The 13006-nt window shown below is 63.7% G+C and overlaps 2 protein-coding genes across 5 annotated transcripts; one reads left to right on the forward strand and one right to left on the reverse strand.

Moving 5' to 3' along the window:
* Window positions 1-202: 202 nt before the first annotated feature.
* On the reverse strand, window positions 203-1861 carry LOC111097618 (collagen alpha-1(I) chain-like). The gene is made up of 3 exons (XM_038551558.1): window positions 1845-1861; window positions 1017-1764; window positions 203-262 (listed from the first exon to the last, which is right to left on the reverse strand). Exons 1-2 carry the CDS (start codon window positions 1859-1861, stop codon window positions 1158-1160), a joined length of 624 nt encoding a protein of 207 aa, XP_038407486.1. The 3' UTR covers window positions 203-262; window positions 1017-1157.
* On the forward strand, window positions 1845-12883 carry DENND6B (DENN domain containing 6B). Of its 4 annotated transcripts, none has more exons than XM_038550125.1 (20): window positions 1845-2021; window positions 5126-5164; window positions 5239-5281; window positions 5883-5995; window positions 6340-6420; window positions 7036-7141; window positions 7260-7339; window positions 7422-7484; window positions 7766-7821; window positions 8342-8464; window positions 8539-8634; window positions 8732-8826; window positions 8961-9026; window positions 9167-9231; window positions 9328-9417; window positions 9491-9544; window positions 9841-9950; window positions 10043-10145; window positions 10233-10310; window positions 10391-12883. In XM_038550125.1, exons 1-20 carry the CDS (start codon window positions 1860-1862, stop codon window positions 10511-10513), a joined length of 1746 nt encoding a protein of 581 aa, XP_038406053.1. In that variant the 5' UTR covers window positions 1845-1859; the 3' UTR covers window positions 10514-12883. The 4 variants fall into 4 exon arrangements, with proteins under 4 accessions (XP_038406053.1, XP_038406054.1, XP_038406056.1 ...); XM_038550126.1 differs by having other exon boundaries at window positions 10236-10310; XM_038550128.1 differs by having other exon boundaries at window positions 7081-7141.
* The last annotated feature ends 123 nt before the right edge of the window (window positions 12884-13006 follow it).

Below are 13006 nucleotides of genomic sequence, written 5' to 3' on the forward strand. Positions count from 1 at the left end.
TTACAAAGAAGCATACTCTGCAGTAAGAAGGGATGAGCTCGGGAAATACACCACAAAATGGATGAATATCAAAAACATTGTGGAGGCGCCTGGGTGGCCTAGTCTGTTAAGCGTCTGCCTTCCGCTCAGGTCATGATCCCGGGGTCCTGGGATTGAGCCCAGCATCCGTCTCCCTGCTCAGTGGGGAGCCTGCTTCTCCTCCTGCTTCTGCTGTTCCTCCTGCTTCTACGCTGCCTCGTTTTCTATCAAAATAAATAAAATCCTTAAAAAAAAAACAAAACAAAACAAAACAAAACACATTACGGTGAGTGAAAGAAGCCAGACACACAAGACTTCACGCTGTATGATTCCACTTTTATGAAGTTCTGGAACAGGGTCACTCGTGGTGCAAAGAATCATGGAATTGTGGAGGGTGGTGGTGCTCGACTGGAAAAGAGGCAACAGGGGACTTCCTGAGGGGATGGCGCTGTTCCTTCCTTATCCTGCTAGTTCTTTGAGTTAATGGTGATTCTAAGAACCACCTATTTCTGGGATCCCTGGGTGGCTCAGTGGTTGAGTGCCTGCCTTTGGCCCAGGACATGATTCTGGAGTCCTGGGATCGAGTCCCGCATCGGGCTCCCTACATGGAGCCTGCTTCTCCCTCTGCCTGTGTCTCTGCCTCTTGCTCTGTGTCTCTCATGAATAAATAAATAAAGTCTTTAAAAACAAACGAACAAAAAAACCCACCCGTTTCACTACACGTAAATTTTACTCCAAAGTAAATACATAAATAAAAAATTATTAATTAAAAATAAATAAATTTATTTTACTTCCCACCCCCCCCAAAAAAAAGAAAAAACTGAACTAAAAAGTACTGGTTAATAATACACACACTGAAGTATTTGGTGGGGGAGAGCACTGATGTCTACAACTGTCTTTGGACGTAATCTAAAAATAAGGTGGCTTGAGGGATGGAGACAGATGCGGGGACACAGGGTAAAACAGGTGACTGGGCGGCCGGGGTGCAGCTCACTGACCTTTTCTGCATCGGACACTTCCTAACGGGATGCTTGGGAACACTCAGTGGCGCATCGCTGTCAGCTTCGGAACAGGGGCGCCTTAGGTTCAAGGGCGGGGGTCACTGCAGAGGATGGTCGTGGCCCATCACAGCACGTCCCTCATTCTGCGCGCACGTGACCAGCTTTGGGCCGGGATTCGGACAGGCGCACGCACATCACGAGCCCCATCCGCCGCGGCGACCCGGGGCACCGGGCCCCCAGCAGGCCCCGCACTCCGGGAAGCCGCGGGGACCTGGCGGTCCTGGCCCAGACTGCGCGCAGGTGCCGCCCCAGCCTCGGGGGCTCCGGGGGGTCGGCGGGCAGGCCCACGGAGTCACGACGCGGGAGGCTGCGGACACGACCCCGCGGGGGACCACAGGCAGACACCCGGCATCGCGGGGCAACGTCCCGACCCGGCTGGAATCCGAGCCGACGACGGCAGGTGTTGGCCCTGACGCGAGCGGCGAGAGCCGCCGGGACAGGGTCCCCCCGCCTGCGCGCCACGCCCGTCCGAGCGGCACCCCCGGAAGCCCCGACCCCCGCCTGACCGACCTCCCCGGAAGTTCCGCCTCCTGGCTCCGGCCGCTCTGGCCCGCGCGGGCCCTTCTCGTTGGTGGGCTGGGCGCCGCTCCGCTGCACGGCGGTCCTCCGGCCGCCAGAGGCGCCGACGCGATGGCAGGGCCCCTCTGGCCCGCAGCTGCCGCTCCACTGCTTCGCGGCGCGGTCCCTTCCGGCGCCAGGCGTCTGCCTCCGGGCTGTTCCCCCGGCAACGCCTCGGAACCGTTCCCCCGGCAACGCGCGGCGGGCGCAGTCCCAGCCGCCATGGACGCGCTGTCGGGCGCCGGGCCTCGCCGGGCTCGCGGCCGCCTGGGCGCGGCGTCCCCCGGAGCGCGGGCTGCGGGAGCACCGTGGGCGCGCTTCTCGGCCTGGCTGGAGTGCGTGTGCGTGGTCACTTTCGACCTGGAGCTGGGCCAGGCGCTGGAGGTGAGCGGGCCGCGCGGGGGCGGCGGCATGGGGGGAGGGGGCGGCGGGGCGGGGGACGCGCCCAGCCCCCGCCCCCCGCATCCCGGGAGCAGCCCTGGGACCGACCCTTCGCAAGCCCGGCGCCGGTCACTCCTCAAAGTGCCCTCCCCGAACAGAGGACGAAGGGTCCGATTGCCAGGACGTCCCCCGAGACCAGGAGAGCGGGCCCTGCCCTCGGGGTGCCCGGCGGGTCTCTGGCCTCCACCCTCCGTGCCGCGGGGTCACTCGATGGGAGTCCGCTCTGGCGCGGTCACCCCCTTCCCCCCTCCACACTCCCCGGCCGACGTTTGCGGCCGCGCGGCCTCCTCCGCCCACACCTCCGCGTTCACCAGGCCTCACACGCAGGCTGGGGCCCTTTCCAGCCCGCAGGCGTCCTGCTCACCAGCTGCACCCGCTCGGGGGCCTGGGGTGCCCCATTGCCTGCAGGCCCCCCACCCACCCTGGGCAGCCTCCCTTCCTCCCTGCGTCCCCGGCCCTGTCACAAGGTCGTTCCTATGTCCCGAGGTCAGGACACAGACCCGGGAGCTGTGCGCGGCCAGGGGGCCAGGGGCATGTGCCAAGGCTGTGCTGACTCCTGAGAGCCTGTGGGAGACCCCAGTCTTCCAAACAGAAAGGGCGGACCCTTGTCAAGAACTTTGGGATCCGCCTGGCCAGCCCATCCCCACCAGGCGGGCGTTGCTGCTGCAGCCCCGTGGAGCACCCGGAGGTGACAGATCTGCCTGGGGCTGCAGAGCCCACATCCTCACTGTTGCTCACATTCCTTGGAAAATCACAGAAGTTAAGAGCTTTTTCTGTGTCCTTAGGGCATTCTTAAGTATATTTTTCTAGAACTTTTAGAAAGCTGATTCTCAGCAAGTCCTGTTCAAGGCTCTGTGACTTTCTGAGCCTTTGGTGAGGGTGCACAGCTCTGGCCGGGGGTTTTGGGGACGCAGGGCCTCTCTGAATCGTGAGGTCTGTGTGGGAGTCTGGCCGTGAGCCTATCAGCAGCACAGCCACACGGTCCTCATCAGGTTTGCCTCTTGCTTGGGGTCATTTCACCTGCTCAGTGCTCACCCATCTTGGACTGCCTGAGCAATGCAGACCTCGCAGCATCGTCCACGGTGCACAAATGTGGACGGCAGACCCAGAGGCTGCCTTCCAGGAGCTGGTGATCCACAGACACTGGACAAATGCAGCTCAGAGGGAGGGGCCGGGCATGGCTGGTCTTGGAGGAGGAGGAGGAGAGAGGCAGGCGGGGAAGAAGGGACTGCTTGACGGAAACTGTTCCTCAGAAAAGGCAGCAACAATGAAGGCCAGGAGCTCTCCACTCACTCATCCACTAAATCCAGTAAAGCAGCCAGGCTTTGCCCTGTAGGAGCTCACGTTCTGTGCTAGGGACACAGTGGTTTGGGACCCCCAGTGCGCATGGGATACAGGGAGGGGGTTCCAGGCTGATAGGTGCAGTGAAGCCTGCGGGTGAGGCAGGGCCTTGGGGGTAGGTGCGGGACGGGAACCTGTGGATAAGCTGAGGAGGGGGCCTGGCTGCGCCTACCCAGCCTCCCTGGGAAGCCTGTGGCATGAGCTCTGCCTGGAGAGCCCCAGAGCCCCCTCCACTGTGGTGGTCGTGCCCTCCCACGCCCCAGCTCCGGCACTGCACAGTCCCAGGACCCTTTATAATCGTGAACGTTATTGATGCCAAAAAAACCTTTTTTTTTAAGATTTTATATACTCCTGAGAGACCCAGAGAGAGGCAGACACGCAGGCAGAGGGAGAGGCAGGGTCCCTGCAGGGAGCCCAATGCAGGACTCGATCCCAGGACTCTGGGATCACGGCCTTAGCCTAAGGCAGACGCTGAACTGCTGAGCCACCAGGCGTCCCCCCAAGAAGCTTTTTGTACGAATATGTGTCAACGTTTACTGCACTAGAAGTTAAAGCTGAGAAACACAATAGTTATTGAGCTGACGTTAAAATAAAAGTACTCTGTTAACGTAGACGTTTTCAAAAAAAAAAAAAACATGTAGACGTTTTCATGAAAACAGCCATATTTCCAAAACAAAATTTGGTGAGAAGAGTAAGAGGAATAGTAGCATTTGATGCTTTCACAATCAATTTTTTTTATTGAACGGTTTCACTTCAGCTTAAACCGAGCTCCTCCTCAGTGTTGAGTCTGGGGGGACAAGGCAAGTTGGAGCTCCTTGCATGCAAGCCCTGTCTCCTGACCCCCCCCCCATAGACTCCTAGCACTGTGCTCTCTGGAGAGCAAAGGCCAGGGCAGCAGCAAAGCCCAAGGCACACCAGCTCCCAGGAAGACACCTCAGAGGTGCACTGGAGTGAGGGCCGTGGGGCCCCCTGCCTTTTGGGGGGATCCTGTAATGAAATCCGCTCTGGCCCTGGGCCGGCGCATAGAGCTGCTGAGCCCGAGAGCGAGCCTCAGGCCGCAGCTGCTCCAGAGTGTGGCCTGCCTCCTACATCCCTAAGGGCCTGCTGCTGACGCTGCAGGGCTCAGGGTGCTCTCCTAGGGCTCTTGCTGGGGCGGGGGTTACAGGCCAGAAGCTTCCGGGTTCCTGACTAGCAGAGGTTGGGATGAAAGCGCTCGGGATGCTGTCCACAGGCAGGGATGCCACTGTCTTCGGTGCCGTCTGACTCAAGACTAGGAAATGGGGAATCTGGGCAGGCCCCATCTAGGGGAGCAAGCCCTGGGGAACTGTGCAGCCCGAGACCTTCTGGCTAAGTGGAAGGGTTCAGGAGGGGGAACAGAGGGGAGGTGGGACCTGCAGGCAGAGCCCTGGGGTCACTTGCTGTGGGAAAGAGGCAGGTGTGGGGGTGTGGGGGTTCTGAAAACCACCTCTGGAAGCTCTGGGGACGAACCCTGGGGTGAGGGAGGCAGGGAGGTCTCAGCACAGTTGCACGAGGGGAGGGGTGCGAGAAGGGAGTTGGGGAGCTGGCCCGTGTGTGGTAGCTGACAGGAGGGAAGGATGAAGGGGACTCGCGCTGAGAAGGGCCGGAGAAGCCGGAGAGGAGGCGGTGGCCGCCAGGGAAGCATTCCTGTAAGGCAGCAGGTGACTGGGTGCCCTGTGTCCCCACAGCTGGTGTACCCCAGTGACTTCCGGCTCACGGACAAGGAGGTGGGTCCTGGCCTTCCTGGGAGCAGCCGTGGCCCCGACCTGAGCCGGCCCTCACCTGGTTTCCTGTGTTTCAGAAAAGCAGCATCTGCTACCTGTCCTTTCCCGACTCGCACTCAGGTAGCCGATCCCTGGGACGTTGGCTCTGGGGCTGGGGTGGGTGACACGCAGAAGGTGGGTACTAAGGCTGTCCAGGACCCCCATGGCCCAGGCGTGGACGTGACCACTGTCAGCATCACTGCCTGCCTGCGCCAACCCACTCCCTGCTCCCTGCTCGCTGTAGACATCCAGAGCTCCCGGCAGCAGCGCTGGTCAGGTTACCCTGATTTGCAGGGTGTCTCTAGGCAGAGCGATGGGTGGGGTCTGGTTCTTACATCCCACCACAGTGGCCACCTGGCCTTTGCTCTTCTCCAGGACTTGGCCGTCCGTGCAGGCCTGTTTTCCTGTCGCAGACCAGCCGACCAGGCCCCACACCAGGGCCTCCCGGTGTCCCCTAGGGCCCCTGTGCAAGCTGACTGCACCATGCATGCAGCTGTCCCTGCTGCTGTTGGGGGCGGTGTTTAGGTTGAGACTGAGGTTAGGAATCAGGACACAGACTTTCTGGCAGGCTGGGCTTTCTCTCTGGAGGCATTCGTGGCCTTGTCTGTGGTCCCCTCCCCTCAAGCTGGCAGGAGGGTTTCCACCCTGATATGGGCCGGGTGGGGGCTGCCTCCCTTTCCAGGCTGCCTGGGAGACACTCAGTTCAGCTTCCGCATTCGGCAGTGCGGCGGGCAGAGGAGCCCCTGGCATGCTGAGGACCGCCGCTACGACAGCGGGGCCCCTGTGTCATTGCAAGTGAGTGCGGGCTGCCTCTCCCCAGAGGCCAGGGCTGGCCTGGTGCGAGCAACCACGAGGGTTCCCAAGTGCTGCAAGCCCCACCACGCCTGTAGGTTTGGCGCCCCAGCCTCCGTGGGAGTGAGGCAGCTCTTTTCACCACTGGATGCTCCCAGGCCCCTTGAGCTGTGACCACAGTGCCTGCAGAGGTGCCCTCTGTAGAGGGGTCGGCCACCTTGTGAGCCAAGGACCCCCCAGCCTGACCTCCATGGCTGGAGAGAGTGGTTGCAGCCCTGGCCGCTGGTCTGGGTGGGCAGGAGGGAACATGGGGAGTGAGCTCGGCCCGGCTGACGCTGTTTTTGCAGAGGGAGCCAGCACACTACTTCGGTTACGTGTACTTCAGGCAGGTGAAGGACAGTTCTGTGAAGAGGGGTTACTTCCAGAAGGTGAGCCACCTGGCTGCTCTGGGGTGGTGCTGCTGTGAGGCAGGGCTGGTGCCCACGTGTCCTGTAGCCCCCAGCCACTTGGCATGGGGCACAGCTCACTGCCTGGGCCACATAGGCCACCCCGCCTGGGCAGCAGGTGAGGGCTTGGAGAGCAGGTGCCTCCTGGGCCCTCTGGGGAACAGGCGCTGCTGCCTGCCTTGGCCGTCACGGCACCTGCAGCCCCCTGTGAGCTCCCGATGTCCCTGCTCCTTGCTGCTGACGGGAGCGGGCTCATGCTTTCCAGATTAGAACAACTTCCTTCTTGAACTCAGACACCATAAGCAAAAGCTGCTTGAGTCCCGGGAAGATCATCCCAGAAATCCTGGCCATGCGCATTTCCCTGTGAAGGCCCGGGGCCTGGCTGTGCTCTGAGGGCTCCCTGCCCCATCTGGGGCAGGCTTGGGGTGTTCTGTCCACTGGCCCTGGGGTCCAGGATGGGCCATTCCCAGGGACGGCTGTCTTGTGGAGTTTGCGGGATGCCGCTCCCCGGGTAGACTCTGGATGAGCCCGGCATCAGGGGCCCCGCAGAGCCTGCGTGGCTGGGAGGACCTCTCACCGGCCCTGCGGGTCCTGCAGTCCCTGGTGCTGGTGTCCCGCCTGCCCTTCGTCCGGCTGTTCCAGGCGCTGCTGAGCCTCATCGCCCCTGAGTATTTTGACAAGTTGGCCCCCTGCCTGGAAGCGGGTGAGTGGCTGCCGGGCGCTGCCAGATGGCACCATCTCCCTGGCTGAAGCTCTCGGCACCTCCGGCCAGCGGCTGCTGCTTGGGGCAGGTTCCCGACACTGGCCACCTGTGTCCACAGTGTGCAACGAGATAGACCAGTGGCCAGCGCCTGTGCCGGGGCAGACCCTGAACCTGCCGGTCATGGGAGTCGTCCTCCAGGTGAGGGCTGGCTGGGGAGGGAGGGCCCCAGGTCTATAGACATGCCTGCTCCCGTCTGGCAGCTACTCCCTCCATCCCCCAGGTTCGAGTCCCATCCCGGATGGACAAGCCTGAGCACAGTCCTCCGAAGCAGTGTAGCCATGAGGTGGGGCCCTGCTTCTGGGCCAGTGGCCTCGCACCTGCCTCGACCCTCCCACCTGCCCAGGCGTCCCTGCCCCACTCGCTAGGGGCCCTGTGGGGGTGGCCAGACCCTCAGCAAAGCTAGCTGGGTGCCCCCCACCCTCTCCAGTGCTATGGGGGTGCAGAGGTGTGCAGGGCAAGGGTGCAGTGCCCAGGGCTCCCCTGGGGTGAAAGGTGCTGCTCGGGGCTCTGGGGTGCCAGCTACCAGCCTTCCCCCGTCCTGATCCCATCCATCCCTCCTCCCAGAACCTGCTGCCCGCCCCAGTGGTCCTCACCAGCGTCCATGAACTGGACCTGTTCAGGTGAGCCCTGTAGGCCGCTGTCTGTTGCCTGAGTAAATGGTGAAGGGGACCCATGAGGTAAAGCCTGCACAGCGTGGGGCCCCCAGAGGGACTGCAGGCCCCAGAAGTGAACTCTGGGGCGGTTCCATGAGGGAGAATTGTAGAGAAGCCCGGGGCTCTGCTGCCACTACCAAGAGGAAGTGGGCAATGTGGGGAGGAACGTTCTAGAAATCAGGAGGGAAGGATCCGCTGTGTTGGGAGCTCCTTGCTGCGTGAGGCTGCTCTTCCCCAGGCACATCTGTGAGGGAGCCAGGCCTCGGAGACCCAGCTGCCCTGTGTTTCGGTGTGGGGGCTCAGGGCCAGGCCAAGACAGGCCGCGGTCAGAGGGTGGGGTGGCCCTGGACACCCCTGAGCATCCTCAGATGTCCTCACGCATCTTGTCCAGGGCGGTGCCTGGTGTGAGCTGGGCCCGCCTGGCCGGGGGTGCGGGTGGGCCAAGGGCTGGGAACCGCCTTCCCTGACCGCCTCTGCGGGGCCCTAGGTGCTTCCAGCCCGTGCTGACCCACGTGCAGACTCTGTGGGAGCTCATGCTCCTCGGGGAGCCCCTGGTGGTCCTGGCACCCTCGCCTGCCATGTCCTCAGAGATGGTGCTGGCCTTAATCAGGTAGGCGAGGCGGCGGGGGAGGGGGCTGTAGGAGCGGTGGGGGCTGACCTCTCTGCTGACCTCCCCGCCCTCAGCTGCCTGCAGCCCCTCAAGTTCTGCTGCGACTACCGCCCCTACTTCACCATCCATGACAGCGAGTTCAAGGAGTTCACCACCCGCACGCAGGCCCCGTAAGTGCCCTGTCTGTCCCCATCCTCCAGCTCCCCGTTGCTCCACCTCCCTGGGCCTGCCTCTGCCCCTTCTCTCTCTCTCTTCTCCTCTCTCTAGACCAAACGTGGTCCTAGGAGTCACAAACCCTTTCTTTATCAAAACGCTCCAGCACTGGCCCCACATCCTCCGTGTGGGAGAGCCCAAGATGTCAGGTGAGGCTGGCCTGGCCTCTGCCCAGGCAGCGGGGGAGGTGGGCCGGGGGGCTCAGAGGCCCACCCAGCGAGAGGCTCAGCCCAGGGTGGGTCGGGCTGCAACCCTGAGGCCTGGCATTGGGTGTGTTCCCCAGGGGATCTTCCCAAGCAGGTCAAGCTGAAAAAGCCCTCCAGGCTGAAGACACTGGACACCAAGCCAGGTGTGTGCCCCTTGGGCTGCAGCCCCTCCTCTGCAGCGGGTGGAGTTCTCAGGGAACTGCTGCCCGGGGCTGGAGGCGGGAGCGGGTGGGGCAGGGCTCCAGGGGGCCTCCTGGACGGGCCTACTCTGCTGTCCTGCCAGGCCTTTACACCGCGTACTCGGCCCACCTCCACCGGGACAAGGCGCTGCTCAAACGTCTGCTCAAGGTACAGGCCTGGGGAGGGCCGGGGAGGGGTGGGGCGGTGAGCCTGCTCTGGGTAAAGGGGTGCATGTGGCGAGTTCAGCCCGTGCCCCCCGCTTAGGGGCTGCAGAAGAAGAGGCCGTGGGACACACAGACAGCACTGCTGAGACGGCACCTGCTGGAGCTCACGCAGAGCTTCATCATCCCCCTGGTGAGGCCCGGGGCAGAGCGGGTGGGGGCACCAGGTCGTGGCCCCAGGCTCACTCCCAACCTCCCCTCCCCAGGAGCACTACATGGCCAGTCTCATGCCCCTGCAGAAGAGCATCACACCCTGGAAGGTGCGGGTCCCGGTGGCCATCTGGGGGGAGGTCTGGGAGGGAGGAGGTCATCGAGCATATGGGAGGCACCAGGGCTCTAGGCATCCGTCATAGGACAGAAAAATGGGGCCACGCATGAGGGCCTCTAGGCCCTTCTGTCTGGGTGGGGCCGTCCGGGGGTCTGTCCTGGGAGGGTGGGGGCGATGGGTCCTCAGGTGGCTGAGAAGTGTGGCAGGGGAGGGTCCTGGCCAGCTGATGGCCGAGGCCTGTGGGGCTGTGTCCCCCAGTAGCCTGAGCTCACCAGGCCCCTGTCTCAGACTCCTCCCCAGATCCGCCCCTTCCGCCAGGATGACTTCCTGCGCAGCCTGGAGCACGCGGGGCCCCAGCTCACCTGCATCCTCAAGGGCGACTGGCTGGGCCTGTACAGGTGTGTAGATGGCATTCAGGGTCCTGAGGCTCCTGCCAGGCCGCCCTGGCACACGGGGTCAGCCCACAGCTCCCGCATTTTGCCACCCGCAGGCGTTTTTTCAAGTCCCCACACTTCGACGGCTGGTACCGGCAGCGGTACAAGGAGATGGCCCACAAGCTGGAGGCTTTGCACCTCGAGGCCATCTGTGAGGCGGTAAGGGGGTGCTGGGGCCGGGGGAGGAAAGGGGGACCCAGGGGACGGTGAGGGCCTTGGTGATGGATGGCTCTGTCATGTCCCCAGCAGAACATCGAGGCCTGGATGAAGGACAAGTCTGAGGTGGAGGTCGTGGACCTGGTCCTGAAACTTCGGGAGAAGCTGGTGAGCTGTCTCCTGGCCCTGTGGAGCCTCCACCGGCCTGTGTGTAGGTCACCTGCCCCTGACCACTGCTGCCCCTGCAGGTACAAGCACAAGGCCACCAGCTCCCAGTGAAGGAGGCAACGCTCCGGCAGGCACAGCTGTACATTGAGACGGTCATCGGCTCTTTGCCCAAGGACCTGCAGGCTGTCCTGTGTCCTCCCTAGGACAGGGTCAAGCGGCCGGGGCCAGGGGCCTGGGTCTGATCACGCTTCCTTTTCCTCTGACGTGGCCCCAGCCAAGCACAAGCTCCCCAAGCCGAGCTCTCTGCTGCTGCTCCCTCACCTTGGCGCCCTGTCAGCACCCCTGGTGTTCCAGCAGTAAAAGGTGGCATTTGGAACCACAGCCTGGCCCTTGACTATGGGTGGACCCCAATGTGGCCAGAGCCTCGCCTCCCCCTGGGTCCCACCTGCCCTCTGCAGGGCCCGGGGGCCATGAGGCGGGGCTGGCTGTGAGCCCTCGTTGCTCTGGGCACAGGGCCACCCGTCCCCCTGCGGTGCCCACCTGCCCAAGCCCCGGCGCCCTGGGCCTTGTATTTGATGTGTTCTTGGGCCTACCAGGCTGTCCGGCCCCAGAGAGGCAGCGGCAGCTGCTAGGTGGACCGCCTGCTCCGTAGCTGCCACCGACCTGCAGGGGGGAGGGCGGGCCCTTCACTGTGGTCCTGGGCTGGGGAGGGGCACTGCCCTGTAGTTGGTCCGGAGGCTGCCGGGAGTGTCTGGGCCGGCGTCCTGGTCCCACTCTTGGAGCCCCGACCGCTGCTGCGTCCTGTTGGGCAGGCGCTCCAGCTGTCTCCCTCGCAGGGGCCCACCCACCGCCACGTGCAACCAACGGGTGTTGGACCCTAGACTTACTGGGTGCCCTCAGCTAGAACCGGGGCAGCGGGCTCGCTGGCAGGGAGCGGAAGGCCCTCAGAGGTGCGGACCTGCCCCATGCGCCACCGAGGAGCGCTGGCCCCACGGTACCCGTCGCGACTTAGCATAGGGCGATGGCGTTGGCCGGCAGCAGGAGGGAGGGAGGGCGGGCGGGCACGAGGTGTGGACGCGGCGCTGTGAGTCCGCAGGTGAGTCCCCCGACCTCCAGCCCTCGACTCAGCTCACCTAGGCGAGGCCCGGGTGGGGCTTTGCCACCGCCCTGAGCGGGGCCCAATGGCGAGTGGGCACAGCGGGCATGGTGGGTGCAGGCTGGAGGTGCCGCCCCTTCTCCCCTGAAGGCCTGCGGATCGGGGACTCAGAGCTACGCTGTCTGTGCCGCCTGGGCAGAGCCGCCTGATGACCGTGGCCGCTGCTCTCAGAAACGCCACTGTGGACTTGCCGGCCCTGCCCATGGCCCGGGACAGCCTGTGACCGTGGCCAGTCTGTGGGTGGCTGAGCCCATGTGAGGCGGCCTCCAAGGACGTGGCCGCTAAACAGAGTAGAGCCCGGCCGAAGCAGTGGGTTCATCTTTGCAGAAGAAACAGGCTGAAGCTCTGGGAGTGGGAGGCCCACGCTGGCCTCAGGTGCCACTCTGGGCAGCCCGCCCTGCTGGCTGGTGTGGACGCACAGCCTCCTCGCCCAGGGTGCGGTCTCCAAGGGGATCTGCAAAGGTGCCAGCACCTTCCTTGTGACTGGCCGGCTCCCTCGTGTGCCAGCCTCGGCCTCCTGAGGGCCAGGGCTGCAAGGGAGCCTGGGAAGTTGACCCAGGCCCCCCTCACAACTGTGACCCCAACGGTGAGGGCTGTGCTCCAGACGTCCCCCTGGCTGTGCTGGCCGCACTGCACACCCACCAGGTGGTCTGCCGTCGTGCGTGTGCCAAAGGGCTGGAGGACCACAGGCTGCAGGGAGGAGGGGCTGCGGGGTGGCCTCGGAGCCCCCAGGGACCTTGGCCACCATTGCTCCAGGGTGGCCCAACCAGGTCCCCCCAATTCCCCGAGTCCTCCCTTGGGGCTTTGAGGGCTGCGGCTGAGGCCCCTGGCTGTGCCTCACAGCAGTTCATCCTGGTGACCACTGTGGGCAGGGGCACTGCTGCCCAGCGGGGGGGAGTCCCAGGCTGGAGCGCGCAGGGCCGAGGAAGCACCTGTCCAGGAGTGACGGCAGCCACCAAGGCTCCCTCTCCCTCGCAGCCTGACCCCTGCACGGATGTGGCTCTGGTCGGGGCTCTGTGGGAGCTGGGCAGTCCTGCCCGCTGCATTCTCTCCCCAGAAGCTTCCTTGCTCGCGCCTGGGATGAGGTCAGCTCTGGTGTTCTGGGTCTGTCCCCTAGCAGGTCAGCGCAGGAGTGAGGAGGGCACAGGGAGGAGGGGCCCTCCTGCCCCCCTCACCCCGCCAGAGCCCCGAGGGCCTGCAAGGTAGGAGCCCACTGGCCCCGGAGGGCCTTGTGCTTGGTCCCTGGGGCCTCGAGGTTGGAGGGGCTGTGTGGTGGCTGCGGGGGGAGGGGGGAGTGGCAGGGACAGGAAGGACAGTTCTTCACCCCCGGGGCTTCCTGTGCTTTATTTAAAGATTCCTTTCCAGTCTGGGATAGCGGCCTTCCCACATTCTGTTATTAAAACGTTCTGCTGTGACAGTGCTTGTCTTTTAACTTCCTTTTTTGATAAGTTGGCCTTCTTGTGAACCCTGGTAACACTAGGGGTCCTCTGCAGCGGGGATGGGGTGGGCTTCGGTGTGGACCTGGCTCAGGGCCTCCTGG

Source organism: Canis lupus, chromosome 10 (assembly GCF_011100685.1).
Source record: "Canis lupus familiaris isolate Mischka breed German Shepherd chromosome 10, alternate assembly UU_Cfam_GSD_1.0, whole genome shotgun sequence".
In the NCBI taxonomy this organism is placed as follows: domain Eukaryota; kingdom Metazoa; phylum Chordata; class Mammalia; order Carnivora; family Canidae; genus Canis; species Canis lupus.

Bases quoted from the DNA above. Each gene is read 5' to 3' on its own strand.
- DENND6B (XM_038550125.1), top strand. From the start codon at position 1,860: ATGGACGCGCTGTCGGGCGCCGGGCCTCGCCGGGCTCGCGGCCGCCTG. The intron at 5,282-5,882 runs GTAGCCGATCCC...CTCCCTTTCCAG, and splicing joins CTTTCCCGACTCGCACTCAG to GCTGCCTGGGAGACACTCAG. The intron at 8,465-8,538 runs GTAGGCGAGGCG...CCCCGCCCTCAG, and splicing joins ATGGTGCTGGCCTTAATCAG to CTGCCTGCAGCCCCTCAAGT.